Source organism: Phalacrocorax carbo, chromosome 2 (assembly GCF_963921805.1).
Source record: "Phalacrocorax carbo chromosome 2, bPhaCar2.1, whole genome shotgun sequence".
NCBI classification, from domain to species: domain Eukaryota; kingdom Metazoa; phylum Chordata; class Aves; order Suliformes; family Phalacrocoracidae; genus Phalacrocorax; species Phalacrocorax carbo.
In genome coordinates, this window is record NC_087514.1 from 115,381,139 (window position 1) to 115,393,512 (window position 12,374).

Here is a 12,374-nt window from a genome sequence, read left to right on the forward strand (position 1 = left end):
ATTTCTGGTTAACTGCTGCTTCTCCTGGTGAAGGGGGAAATAGACTGGATATAGAGCGTACAAGCATTAAGTCATTCACTCCCCACTACATTTAAATTACCCCTGAGGTCAAAAAGAGTTGTCCTGCAATATTCTTTTGCAGAAATAACTGTAAACTGCAAGACTTTTGTAGTTTGCTAATGGTCTGGTTTTTCTGAAGCATAGCATTTTTGGGACTAACCTCAAGACAATTTCTTGTTTGAATGAACAGTAAATATTATTCTTCTTGCTAATTATTTTTACTGCTGGTTTACTTTAGGAGCTGAATAATGAGATCAACATGCAGCAGACAGTGATTTATCAAGCCAGCCAAGCTCTGAACTGCTGTTTTGATGAGGAACATGGAAAAGGGTCACAAGAGGAAGCAGAGGCAGAGAGACTGCTTCTCCTTGCAAGTAGGTTTTTAGCCTCCAGTTCAATTCTTTGTCATGAACACTTAGGGAAGAATTTATGAACTCTGGAAATGCATTATTAAGCTACCTTGTAGCCACTTCTTCATAGTTCTTCACCTGTAAAACAGGAGAGGATAATACCTGTTCTCTCAGCTCCTTCTGTAGGCAAGAGGATATTTCGGTATCTCTCTTATCCCTAATATTCCTATTATTCTGGAATATGATTAATGTTTCTGTTGCATGTCACGTGGTTATAGCAAAAAGACCTCCAAATTGTTCAGTACTACTTTTTCCTCTGGTACAACTACAACTAATTAATTTCTCTATGCAGCTGAGAAGAGAACTGCTTTGCTGGAAGAACTGAATAAACTGAAGAGTGAGGGACCTCATAGCAGAAGAAATAAAGCTGCTTCTACATCCACTGAATTTGCTCCCTCCAGGGGATCTGTTTCCATTTCAGAAATGCGTCTACCTCTAAAAGCAGACTTTGTATGTGGTACAGTTCAAAAGCCAGGTAAAACTAGCAACTGAAAGCTTTACCCCTTCCCTTCACCTTGCACCATCCTCCCTACATATATTTCTGATTTGTTCTCCTTTGGTTTTTTTTTTGTCTTCTGCATTGGTGTTTCTCAGAACTCTGGAGGCAATGAAAATTTAGCAATTACATTTAACTGATTTTTTTTGGCTAAGTTTTCGGTATCTTCTGTGGTCATTTCAGTTGCATCCTTTTTCTGGCTTATGAGGTTCAAGAAACATACCAAGACTTTCCCAGCCAGTCTTAAAAATATTTTTGGTCCTCTGTAACCTGTTGGGGAAAAAGCAGAATTTTGTATCCCGGGTTATCTGCTCTCTTGCTGCCTTGGAATTTTTTTGATGGATGCAAATCTAGTGCTAAATATGTCATAAATTCTGACCTCTGGTGATATGAAATGCTTAAGACTCTCTTTGTTTTTTAATCCTTCAGATAACATCCCAAAATACTAAGTTTACAAAGAGTAGTCTTCCATTATCTTGTCATATTTAAGTTGTTGAAGTGCTAAAATGTGATTTGTTTCTTCTTTTGTTCTTCTTTTGTTCCAGAAGAATATCTGGCATTATCAATCTGTAGGTCTAGAGACTTATCCTGTAACATAGTAAGCTTCTGTGTCATGTGGTGGTTTAAAGAATCTGCAAGCCCACAATAACCTGTGCTACTTTTATATAATGCCACAGAATATGATTATAGCTGGACAGGTTCCTGCTTCTTGCCTCACTAAAACTTGAGGACAAGAGTCATTGGACAAAGTCTAGTTCAATATTGACTGCAAAACTTCTAATTAATTCATATGCAGCCTTTCTTGTTTAACTGTCCTATGAAATGTAAAGTGCATTTTTATATCTTCAAATATAACTACAGCCAAGATTATAAAAGTAAATATCTGACATAATTTACCACCCCTACCCTCTGCCATGTTACAGTTCTTGCATGAGACAATCTCTGTTACAGGAAAGCCTCTCTAATGGTTACAAAAAAGTTTTGTTTCTGTTGGTAATTTTTACAACCAAATTGTCTAAATATAAACAACTATGAACTATTTGTCATCAAAACTTTATTCTGGAAGTGCAACATTTGCTCTACGTTGTACACCAGAAGCTCTATTAATCGCTTTAGTCTCTGAAGAGAACATCAGTAAGCATTGATTTGGAGTCTTCATCAGTTGTTCTGAAAGCTGTGACTTGTCCTGTACAACAGAGCACTCAAACTGGTTGTGTTTTTTTGGTTTTTGGTTTTTAATGTGGCATGATATTATACAACACTCTTGCTTTACTGTTCAGCGGTTTGCTGTACAAACTCCAAATCGTCTCCTGGTACTACTGAGGTCTGTTTTCCCCACCCCACCCCCCACTTATGTGAAAAGTTAAGGAAATTAATTGCCTGGATAAGCAGTTCCTCATAGGACTGAAAAAAGCATGAGAATGGGCAGTACCAAAAGCTGATGTATGGTTAAGCTGGCAGGTGTAGAGAGTAACAGAGTCTAAGGAACTAAGATTAATTGCTGAATCTGACTGAAAGTTCTTCCTCTGCCCTCTCATGAACTGGGTAGTATAGGTCTGGCCTGAGATGCCCCAGGCAGTAATGCAGTTGATGAGTCCTGTGGAAACAGCCTTACTAGTGGACACAGTAGGAGGGGAAAAAACCCCTTGTTTTAAGAGTAAGTTTATAAACACTTCCTTACGGTCAAGATTTGCTTAATGGCAGTGCAATCCTTGAGGGTTTTTAGATACTTGTATAGCTCTGGCTATCAAAACCATCTAATATGTATTTACAGAAGCAGCAAATTACTACTATGTAATAATCCTGAGATCTGGAGCTGAAAACATGGTTGCAACTCCATTAGCAAGTACCGCCAGCTCCCTGAATGGAGATGCTCTTACTTTTACTACAATGTTTACTATGTAAGTATAAAGAAGCTGTTTTGGACCTAGTTTCAACTCTGATGGTGGAGCATGCATAAAAATGTTTAAAATCTTCATGTAAGGATGTCATATTCTGCAAACAAATATGGTGAGATCTTGTGGTATGGGTATTTGCTGCTTGAAAAAAATAGCTGGAATGCACTTCTCTCAAAAGAGCAATGTAGACTTATTCTACCATCCCTCAGCTAATTTATCTCTTGCTTCTTCTGCTTTTGTTCTCTCCTGGAACACCCGCAATGACAGATTGCTCTGCCTGAGATCATGTGGCTTTTTCTTCCTGTTTGCAGCAACTAACATTTTATATAGCTATTTAGTTTTGGTATCTGGAAAAAATAGTACTCTTAAAACTAAAACTTCAACTCTCATGTTAGGTAAAAAGGTGTTGTGAGTTCAAATGGCTGTTTGTTAGCAAAAGTCTTCTGAAATAAATAAGCAAACTCCCTTTTTAAAGCCCAACCCAACTGGAATTTTCACTTAAAGCTATTTACTCCAAAAACCCAATCTTTGTTTCTAGCAATACTTGCCAGCAGTGGACTGAAGGGTGCAATCTGAGAAATGGTAGATGCATTCTGTCTGCCCCTTTTCCTCCCTCCCCTTTTGTTCTTTGAGTTCTAGAAAGTATCTTGAAATAATAATACACTCAGGTCTTAAAAACAGCAATGCTGCTTGCACTGAAGAGTACTATTGTAGAAGTGAAATGATCTCAAACAGCCCTATTGACCTGCAGGACCAAACTATGACTTGCCAATAAGAGCTTAGCCAGCAGTCAGCACTAAGCTTCTCTTGTGTAGAACCTAGCTACTGGACAGTTTTAAGGAGGGAAGTAAAAAGTAACTTTAAACAAAATCCAAAACCAAACAAAAAATAAACCTTTTTGTTCCAGTCTGTGTTTAACTTTGTTTTTTTTTTTCCCCCCAATCCTCCCTTTAGGCATGATGTGTCAAATGACTTTGAAATAAATATCGAAGTTTACAGTTTGGTATGTATCAGTTCCTGTCAAGAGAACTCCCTGTAAGGGAGAATGATGTGTCGTACTTTCTTAATATGTTCTTGGCTTTACAGGTGCAAAGAAAAGAAGTTACAAGCACTGATAAAAGGAAAAAGGCAAATAAATCTAAGGTAAATGAAACATGAAAACCAGTATATTGTATTTCAACAGAAGGTACACTGGGAAGACTGTAGTGTTTGGGGAGAACTGACTAATGGTCCTAGGCAATCTGTTGCTTGCTTTTACTCTTGCTCTTTCCTGGAACATCTGCAATGACAGATGGGTTAAGGAGTCCTGCAGCTATTAGTAGATTGGACCTGCAGCACTTGGGTGAGTCTGAAACAATATATTGGAGGGGAAGGAGAAGTAGTCTTACTAGTTCTGCAAAATGCTGTGCCTTGCAAACTTTTATTTATTAGGTGTGGTGCCTCTGATAGTGATTTAGTGCCCTTATTCTACACTTTACTTAAACTAAAGCAGTTAATATGCCCTGCCCTGCAGTTTGATTTGGCTTAAAGGTTCTGTTGATCAACTGCAACAACTTTCTTCCCCAGCGTTAAGTAAAAGCTCTAGATGCCTATTTTGTTGAAGTAAACATTGTTTTAATAACTTCTTGGACATAAACATTTCAGCTTGGATAGGGTGGTGTGCATTTCAAGTGTTTGTGCTTGATTAAGGATTTGTGACCCCAAGCAAGCCAATGGCTTTCTAGAAGTGTTTTGTTCTGTAGGTTGTGGGGTTTTGTGTTTTTTGGTGGTAATGTTTGATGGGTTTGGGATTTCTTATTTGGTTTGGGTTTTTTATTTCTTCTTGTCATTCTAAAAGCTGGGCACACAATGTATTAATGATTTTGGGTCTGATTTCCTCCCTGTCAAGATATGTCATGAAATAAAAACAAGAAATTTGAGTGTCTTTCAAAACAGTTGGAATGAGTACTTAAATCCTGCCTCTGCAAACAGAAATAGGGACTTTCTTTAGTTTTACCTTTGTTTGGCACAGCGAAAGTATACTTCTACCTACCCCCACTAAACCCAGCTTGAAGTCCAGGGTTTCTTTCTCTCCTGTGCTGTAGCTTAGAGGAATCTTTACTTAAAACTGAATGTTGTTGTGGCACTGTAGCTAAGTTGCTGGTGTGGGGTTATAGGTTTGCTGATGGCATACTGTATCTGCTTTTTGACAAGCTTCTTACACTTGTCTTTCAGCTTCAAGGATAGATAAGTATGCAGTTCCAGTTCAGGTTTAATATAGTCTCACTTAAATGTTGAGATTTGCACCTGAAAATATAAATAATGTACAGCAGTATCACACTGAACATCTCTGTACTTGTATTGTTAACTCTTACCTTTAATAAACGAATGTAACTTTGAAGCCCTGTTACATGAAGGAAAAACGTCTACTGAAATTGTTTTTTCAAATGCATGCTGTCCACCCCAAGCTAATGCATACTTAAACTTCTCTGTGATATGTAGTAAATAGTTTTGATATGTAGCATTCCGTCCACTAAAATACATAAAATGTCAAAAGACAAAAGTCAGTCAAAAGACAAGATTTAACTAATTACAACAACTGGTATCCATTTAAAATTGATTTAGATAAGCCTTCAGTAGTTTCACTGTCTAATTTTCATGCTAATGTGATGGACAAATTCAGTAGCAAAAACATTTACCTTCTTATATTCTTTTGTAGGTTATTACTCCAAAGAGATTATTAACATCTATTACCTCTGTAAGTATGAATGTAGTGTCATAACAAGATCTGGTTATGACCACTTCCAAAAGCCATATTCTTACACTGAATAAGGCTGTACCCATACTAGGCTTTGTGCATCCCTAACTTGAAACTCTATGAACTGTCCAGCTTTCTGTCAAACTCTTCAGCCATTGGCTCAAGAAATAGGTAGCAGCTCTGAATATGTAGTGCTAGAAATATGCCATTACTACACACCTATTTGACTTTCTTTTCAAGCTGTTTTTGTTTGGTTGTGTTTTTGTTGTTGTTTTTTTAAAAGTACTTCAGGTCTAGTTTCTTTCTAACCTAGCTTACTCTTCTCTAGAAATTGTCAGAAATTACTTTTCCACTAAGTTTATATTTTTTCCCTCTCTTTCTAGAAAAGCACCCTTCTTACTCCAGGTAAGTAAAATCTAGACATCTTATGGCAAGCTGAAAAGTCTACACTTGCTGGCTAAAGCAGTGTATCAGTAAATAATACTTGTAACAGCTTATAATTTGGAAGTAATAAACACTGAATTATGTCAGTTTGCCAGCCCAGAAACTGGCCCTGTATTTATATCTGAGTTACCATTATGTTTAATGAAAGACCTCTTCACAAAATCAAAATCAGTGTCTGGTATCAGATGCCTGTGGTTTACACTCTTTTCCCGAAAAGGTGAACTCAGATTTTAAGATTTTAAACTAGAGTCTGATGTCAACAAAGTAATGCAGAGCAAACTTGAAAATATGAACGGATTCTAAAGTATTGCTTGTGTGTAGTGTTTTTAACATGTTTCTGTATTTCTGACTCTTGGGGGAGAAGTACAGCATCTCTGAGTGTTCTTCTGACAACATAAAAATGTGTTATACACTTGTCTGACTACAGTATGAGATATTGAGCTAGCTTTAGTACAAATTGCAGCAATAAGGAGCTCATGAACTAACTCTGGAATGTTTACCATGCTGCTGCAACTAGTCAGATTCCTGTGCCTGAGTTATAGTGTTGTTTCTGTTGATAAAGGTGTGAAGAGGAATATAGGCATACAAATGCTGGAAGACTGCAGCATGTCACCTGAGAAGAAGTTAAGACATTTGAAAGTCAAGTTCCTGCATGCAGGGCATGTGTGTTTTGTAGCGTACCCTAGAGTGTACTCTGTCCCCCTGAGACTTCTTAAAATGCTTTGTCTTCTCTTTTATGAATATTTCAAAACGTCTTTCTGAAAGAAAAGATCTTCTGATGAGGAATGATGTGAACCAAGGTCCTGTCTCTATGTGCTTCTGGGCTGCACTGCAAAGAGTGCTTCTCCTGGAGTAGAGTAGGGCATGCAGACAGTGGTACAAATAAAGCCTTTTTAAGCCTTGCAGCATCCTGATTGCGTGTTGCGTTAAACTTGACTTTAACTTTTTACTTCACAGCCATGGCCAGTCCAGGTGGCCTTAATGCTGTACGTACTACCAATTTCATCCTTGTTGGATCCCACAAGCTGACGCTGTCTTCTGTAGGAAATGCCAAATTTGCATTGGACAAGGTAATGGAAATTATTGGTTCCTAATACAAAGGTAGCCTACTACTAGAAAAATGAATGTGAGTCTGGGTTTACTGTTTTCAGGGGAAATTACCATCCTAGGAATTAAACATATAGGCTTATATAAATATTATTTTTATATCTATACATATATATGTATAAAACTTATGTATAGTTGTCTTACTCATACTTAAAATTGTATTTTAGTCATATGAAATTGAGATACCACAGAAAAAGACTTAGATCATTATGCCAGATGCTCTTTCTTTTCTGTAGGTCAATGTAAGGTATGGTTATTTAAAGATAATGAAAGCATTGGTTACTGATTTGATTTTACTGACAAAAAATTGATGTGTGCATTTGGCATCTCTGTACTTGGTCTTCATGATGTTTGCTGCTTTTTACAGTCTTGCAGTTATCGCTAAATAAGACATTAAATGTGTTTTAATGATAATGAAGTATTTGAAATTGTCTACATTTAATTGACTTAAAAATTGCTGTTTGAATATAGTTAGGAGTATGAGTTTCCTTTCATATCCCAATTAAATTTGTAAAAAGTAAATTAATGTATTTTGGAAGAGAGCTGTTATTTAGAATTTATACCATCAGTTTCTTGTCTAAACAGAATATATTTTTTCCTCTCATTAGAAGTTAGAAATTACAATGAATGTAAGAACATATTGTTTTAACCTTCTAATATTTTATACCTAAAACCTATTTTAATAGGTGTTTATGCTAGCAGCTATCCTAAAATAACTTAAATTAATTCAAAAGTTTCTACAGCTTATGGCAGTACTAAATTACAGCTTTCTTTTTCCAAATAGCAGCGTAAGAATGTATTTTCTTCTTGGCTAATTAAGTCCTATTGTGATGATAGCAGTATTGCAATTATAGTTTCTAATGAGAGATGAGATAACAAGAGTTGGTTTTGTTTGTGCACAAGATCAAAACCAAAATATTGCAATAATCCCAACCTGCTTTTCAGAACTTTTGCTTTTTGCGCATAGAAGCGGACTCCTTTACTGTAACAGTTCCTGGAACTGAACAGTTGAATTGCACTGCTGTTACCGACTCTGTGAACCTTAGAATTACCAGCTTTGTTTCTTTATCATAAATGTTCTGCTTAACCAGAATTGCATGTAGAAATTATAATTTGTGTAGTTCTTGGTTATTGGAAACACCTCATTCTTGGAGTTATGGGAATCAGCTTTTACATTATATTCAGCAATTTGGGTCTGAACTTTTTTAGTTTACTCTTTAGGCAGGACCCTGGATTGGACTAGTAAACTGTAGCACAGGGTTCAAATAGAATTCCAAGGGAACCATTACTTGGTTAATTTTTTTCCAGGTGCAAACTTCAACCGTAACGAATAAGAATTCTCCTTTTTATCAGATAACTCTTTCTTTTTTCTTTTTTTTCTTTAAATCGTCACTTTTGTAAAGCTTCAGTTTTGACTTGGCCTGTGGCTGTACCAAACGGCTGCTTTCTAACTTGCTCCATGCATTTCTAATATGGAACAAACTGCTGCCACAGTGGGTTTTTTGAGTTTCTTTCCTCCCTTTTATATGCACTGTTACATTTCAAAATGTACTCATGTATAACTGTCTTTTTTTTTTTATTATACCTTAGCTTTACACTAATTGCATTGAGCATGTTTCTCTTTTCCCTAGATAAATTTTGAAGGGGAGGAAAAAGAACTGTTGAGCTATATGTTCCAGGACAAGGTTGCTATGATCTCTTAGTTTGTAATTTAAAATAGGAAACTACTTCCTAGTGCATGTTGCTCATGTCTGCTGGCCTTTTTGTAGTATTTATGTTTTTAATTCTTCTAAAAAAATCCTCACACAGATTTACTAACTAAACATGTCAGGAGCCTTTAAGACATGGAGAATTTACTCCCTGTCTTTTACAATAATAAGCATGCTGCTAGAACTCAGTTACTTAGGCCACCTAGGGTTTTTCCTTAACTAGCCTGTGTCTCTTCTCTTCCTAGATCACTAGAGGAGGACTTTTTTCTTACTTCAGAACAAATCAATGTATCTCTTAAAGATTGCTAGTCAGGAAATTTGAGCCAACTTCTTGACGAACAACACAAAACATAGAATCGGCTGCTCTGCTGGTAGAGGATCAGGGGAAAATGGCTGGCAGCCTAAATGTTGGTTTAACTCAACTTGTTGCCACCAAAGAAAATGAAAATCAATCAGGAGCTAAATATCTTGTTTGTTACTCTATTGAGACCTTGTTCTGTCAAGACCGCTGTTTTTTAGACAAAATGTGATCATAAAGAACTAAAGTTTTGAAAGCAATAAACACACCAGAATATGATATTCTTATTTGTACACAAATGTGCAATTAAAATATTTTGCTTGGTGTATACACTTTTGCTTTAGGAATTATGTAAATTGATATGCTTAGAAGAAGTAATTGGTCTTTAATCTCTAATAGTTTTTAGTTAATAGTTAACTTGGATCCCTCAGAAGAAAGTATTTTAGATAACTTTATGTATGTTTTCTCTCAAAATAAGTGGGTGATAATTTTAATAGCTATCATCTCCTACTTGTAATCAAAAGTCTCCTAAGAAACCCATTTTTTGCAATTTTTTGAGAGTACCTTTACAGATAATCTTCTGTGACAGTAAGCCAACTTCTTATGATAGATATCTGAATGACCACACCAGAATGCAAGCTAGCCTAACCATGGGCTTTAGTTTGATCTTCATCTAGCTGGATATTCAACAAAGTGCTTTCTTGCCACCACCTCGACCTCACCTGCCTTTGCCTGGAATGTAGTATTTTCTCATTATGTATACAGGAGGATGTTTTGAGATCTGCTTTATTAATTAGTACTGTTGTAGGCTTTGCATAACAGATATGTTCTCTTTGTTATACAGCCTTTTTGCTTTACTGTAATGCAGCTTTTCACTGGTAAACTTCATAATCCATAAAGTAGATTCTTCTGTCCTGTTGTAAATTAGAAAGGAATGCAAAACCCACAAACTTCAAGTGGGGAATTGGCCAAAAAGCCTTGAGGCCTCCATTCACAAATGGATTTTACTGTGGTTTGTAGGATATAAGCCAGTATTCCCTGATGTGGCACCTAGGGTTATAGTTGTGTCTGCTGATAAAAATCCAGGACTGATGCAACTTATTTCGGTTATGTGCAAACATTTGACCATTTTTTACTTCTCAAATGGTCATGCAGACTCCTACCTGGTGCTTAAAATTTTGCTGTGCTAGTACATGAGCAAGCCATGTATGCTGTCTTAGTTGAGTAGACCTAACATGTAAAAATGATTTGGTCACTGGCATGTGCATGTGTGTATAGGGTCTGGGAGGAAGCTGCAGTATGCCTACAATTCCAGGGTGATCAATTTCTAACCATAACATCTATTTTGGTGTTGTACAGGGTTCACTGAGGCCTACAGATGTACACTTTTAACTACTGAGCGTTACTCTTGTTCATGTTAACTACTAGCAAAATTTAATTCTGTTTGATCAACATTGATTCTACGGCTCTAAAAGCTACTTCGTTACTGTGTACATGTGCCTATTCCCTGGCAAATGGTTCGTTCTTTGTATTTGAGCAGGACCATCAACCTTCCTCTCTTTTCTAGTAAGACAAAGCACCAATGTCTCTGATTTTTTTTTTTTTCTTTTGCAAGATTCTTACAGTATTCCTTATTCAGATTAGCAACAAAATATGGCATGTAGAATGCCCTGCAGATCAGAATTTGCTTGTTGAATTAGTAATTGTCTCTTAGTTTCCCTGTGGGGAATAAAAAGAAGGGATGTGATTTCTTGACAGTAGTGGTGGGAGTACTCAATGTAATGGGGTGCTATATGTGGAGGGATTGGGGAAAGTCCAAAGGCAGTCTTTGTTGCATGGTCGTCTTAAATAGTAATTCAGTATTCAAGAATTTTGAACCAACCTCTGGTACAGTAGTTGCTTGTCTCTCTCTCACGCACACGCGCACACACACACACACACGTGCACCCCAGTGATAGAAAACAGGGCTTGGAACCTCTATTGTTAGAAATGACTTAACACAGGTCTTCAACACCTTGAGCGCCAGTTGAGAACTGCTTTCATTACTTTTCTCCCCTTCTAGGTTTTTTTATATGAATATTTATCTGAGTAGGCACTACTACATCATTATCTGCCAAAAATGCTTATGGCATCCAAGTACCAATCCTGTTTAAGCCCACTCTGATATTTTCCGAGCAACTTAATGTCAAACTGAGGCAGCTTACAGGATGTGGACTGGTGCCCTGTGTTGTTTTTAACTATGCTTGGAGTGCCTGTTTTTCTAGATACAAGCATGTTTGTGCATATGTCCTGAGCAAACTAACAAGCAAATAAGTCTTGAAAAGCTTCTAAATGAACTTGAAACAAAAAAAGTTATTATTACTGCCTTGCTTGAGACTGACCGCTTCTTTCGGACTGGAGATCCTAAGAACAAGACAGTGCTAACATCCTTGTACAGGTGGCTTGCTTGAACTGGTGGAGTTGAGATGTGTCAAAATTAAATTACTAACTGTTTTACTCTTTGCAGGTTCCCTTTTTGTCTCCTTTGGAAGGTCATATATACCTAAAGTTAAAATGCCAAGTGGACTCTTCTGTAGAGGAGAAAGGGTTCTTGGTAAGGCATTAACTTCAAATTCCTTCCTTGGAAATTACAGGTCCTACTAAATGTAGTCACTTTTTTTTAATTTCACACATGTATTTGTAGCAATTGTGAACTTTAAAACTGGTTTGGTTTTTTTCCCTCCCTCTCTGAACCAGACTGCAAAACTTTCCTAGTTTGTCTCCTAATGTGCCTAAATTAAAGCTACCTTTTAGGATTTTGTGTACCCTTTTTTTTTAAACACTGCTCATTTGTTTTTCTGAACTTCAGTTAACTCCTCTTGCTGTAATCTGTGGTGTGAGATGAGATTCTAATTTCTCTGCCAGAAGCTTTTACAGGATGGTTTTTTTTGTCTAGTAAAAACAAATTCTCCTTAGCAAAAGACTTTTTTTTTCACTGTGATCAGATTTTGACTTACAAGAAAACGACTTTTTTTTTTGAGAAATATCTCTAGCAGTTCTAGTAAAACTGGACTTGGAAAATGCAGCTGATACTTGGCCCTAATAGATGGAGCTGCTGAGATTATGTCCAGGAGATGGCAGTAAACGTGCTCTGAAATACTTAGACAAACATTAACATTTGCTGTTATTTTGGTGTTTTCAGAAGTCAGAATTTCTTTATACTCTTTCCAAGCAGT

General features: G+C 36.7%; 1 protein-coding gene across 2 annotated transcripts in view; it reads left to right on the plus strand.

Annotated features, from left to right (window-relative positions):
• ANLN (anillin, actin binding protein) overlaps window positions 1–12,374 on the plus strand; it is a 28,966-nt gene that overhangs the window by 12,770 nt on the left and 3,822 nt on the right. Inside the window, exons 13-22 of one of the 2 annotated variants that reach the window (XM_064443942.1) lie at window positions 299–434; window positions 763–945; window positions 2,741–2,867; window positions 3,819–3,867; window positions 3,951–4,007; window positions 5,563–5,601; window positions 5,985–6,006; window positions 7,003–7,115; window positions 8,784–8,837; window positions 11,666–11,752. In XM_064443942.1, the coding sequence (XP_064300012.1) occupies window positions 299–434; window positions 763–945; window positions 2,741–2,867; window positions 3,819–3,867; window positions 3,951–4,007; window positions 5,563–5,601; window positions 5,985–6,006; window positions 7,003–7,115; window positions 8,784–8,837; window positions 11,666–11,752 (867 nt within the window). The remainder of the gene's footprint in view (window positions 1–298; window positions 435–762; window positions 946–2,740; window positions 2,868–3,818; window positions 3,868–3,950; window positions 4,008–5,562; window positions 5,602–5,984; window positions 6,007–7,002; window positions 7,116–8,783; window positions 8,838–11,665; window positions 11,753–12,374) is intronic. The other variant, XM_064443943.1, reaches the window with a different exon arrangement.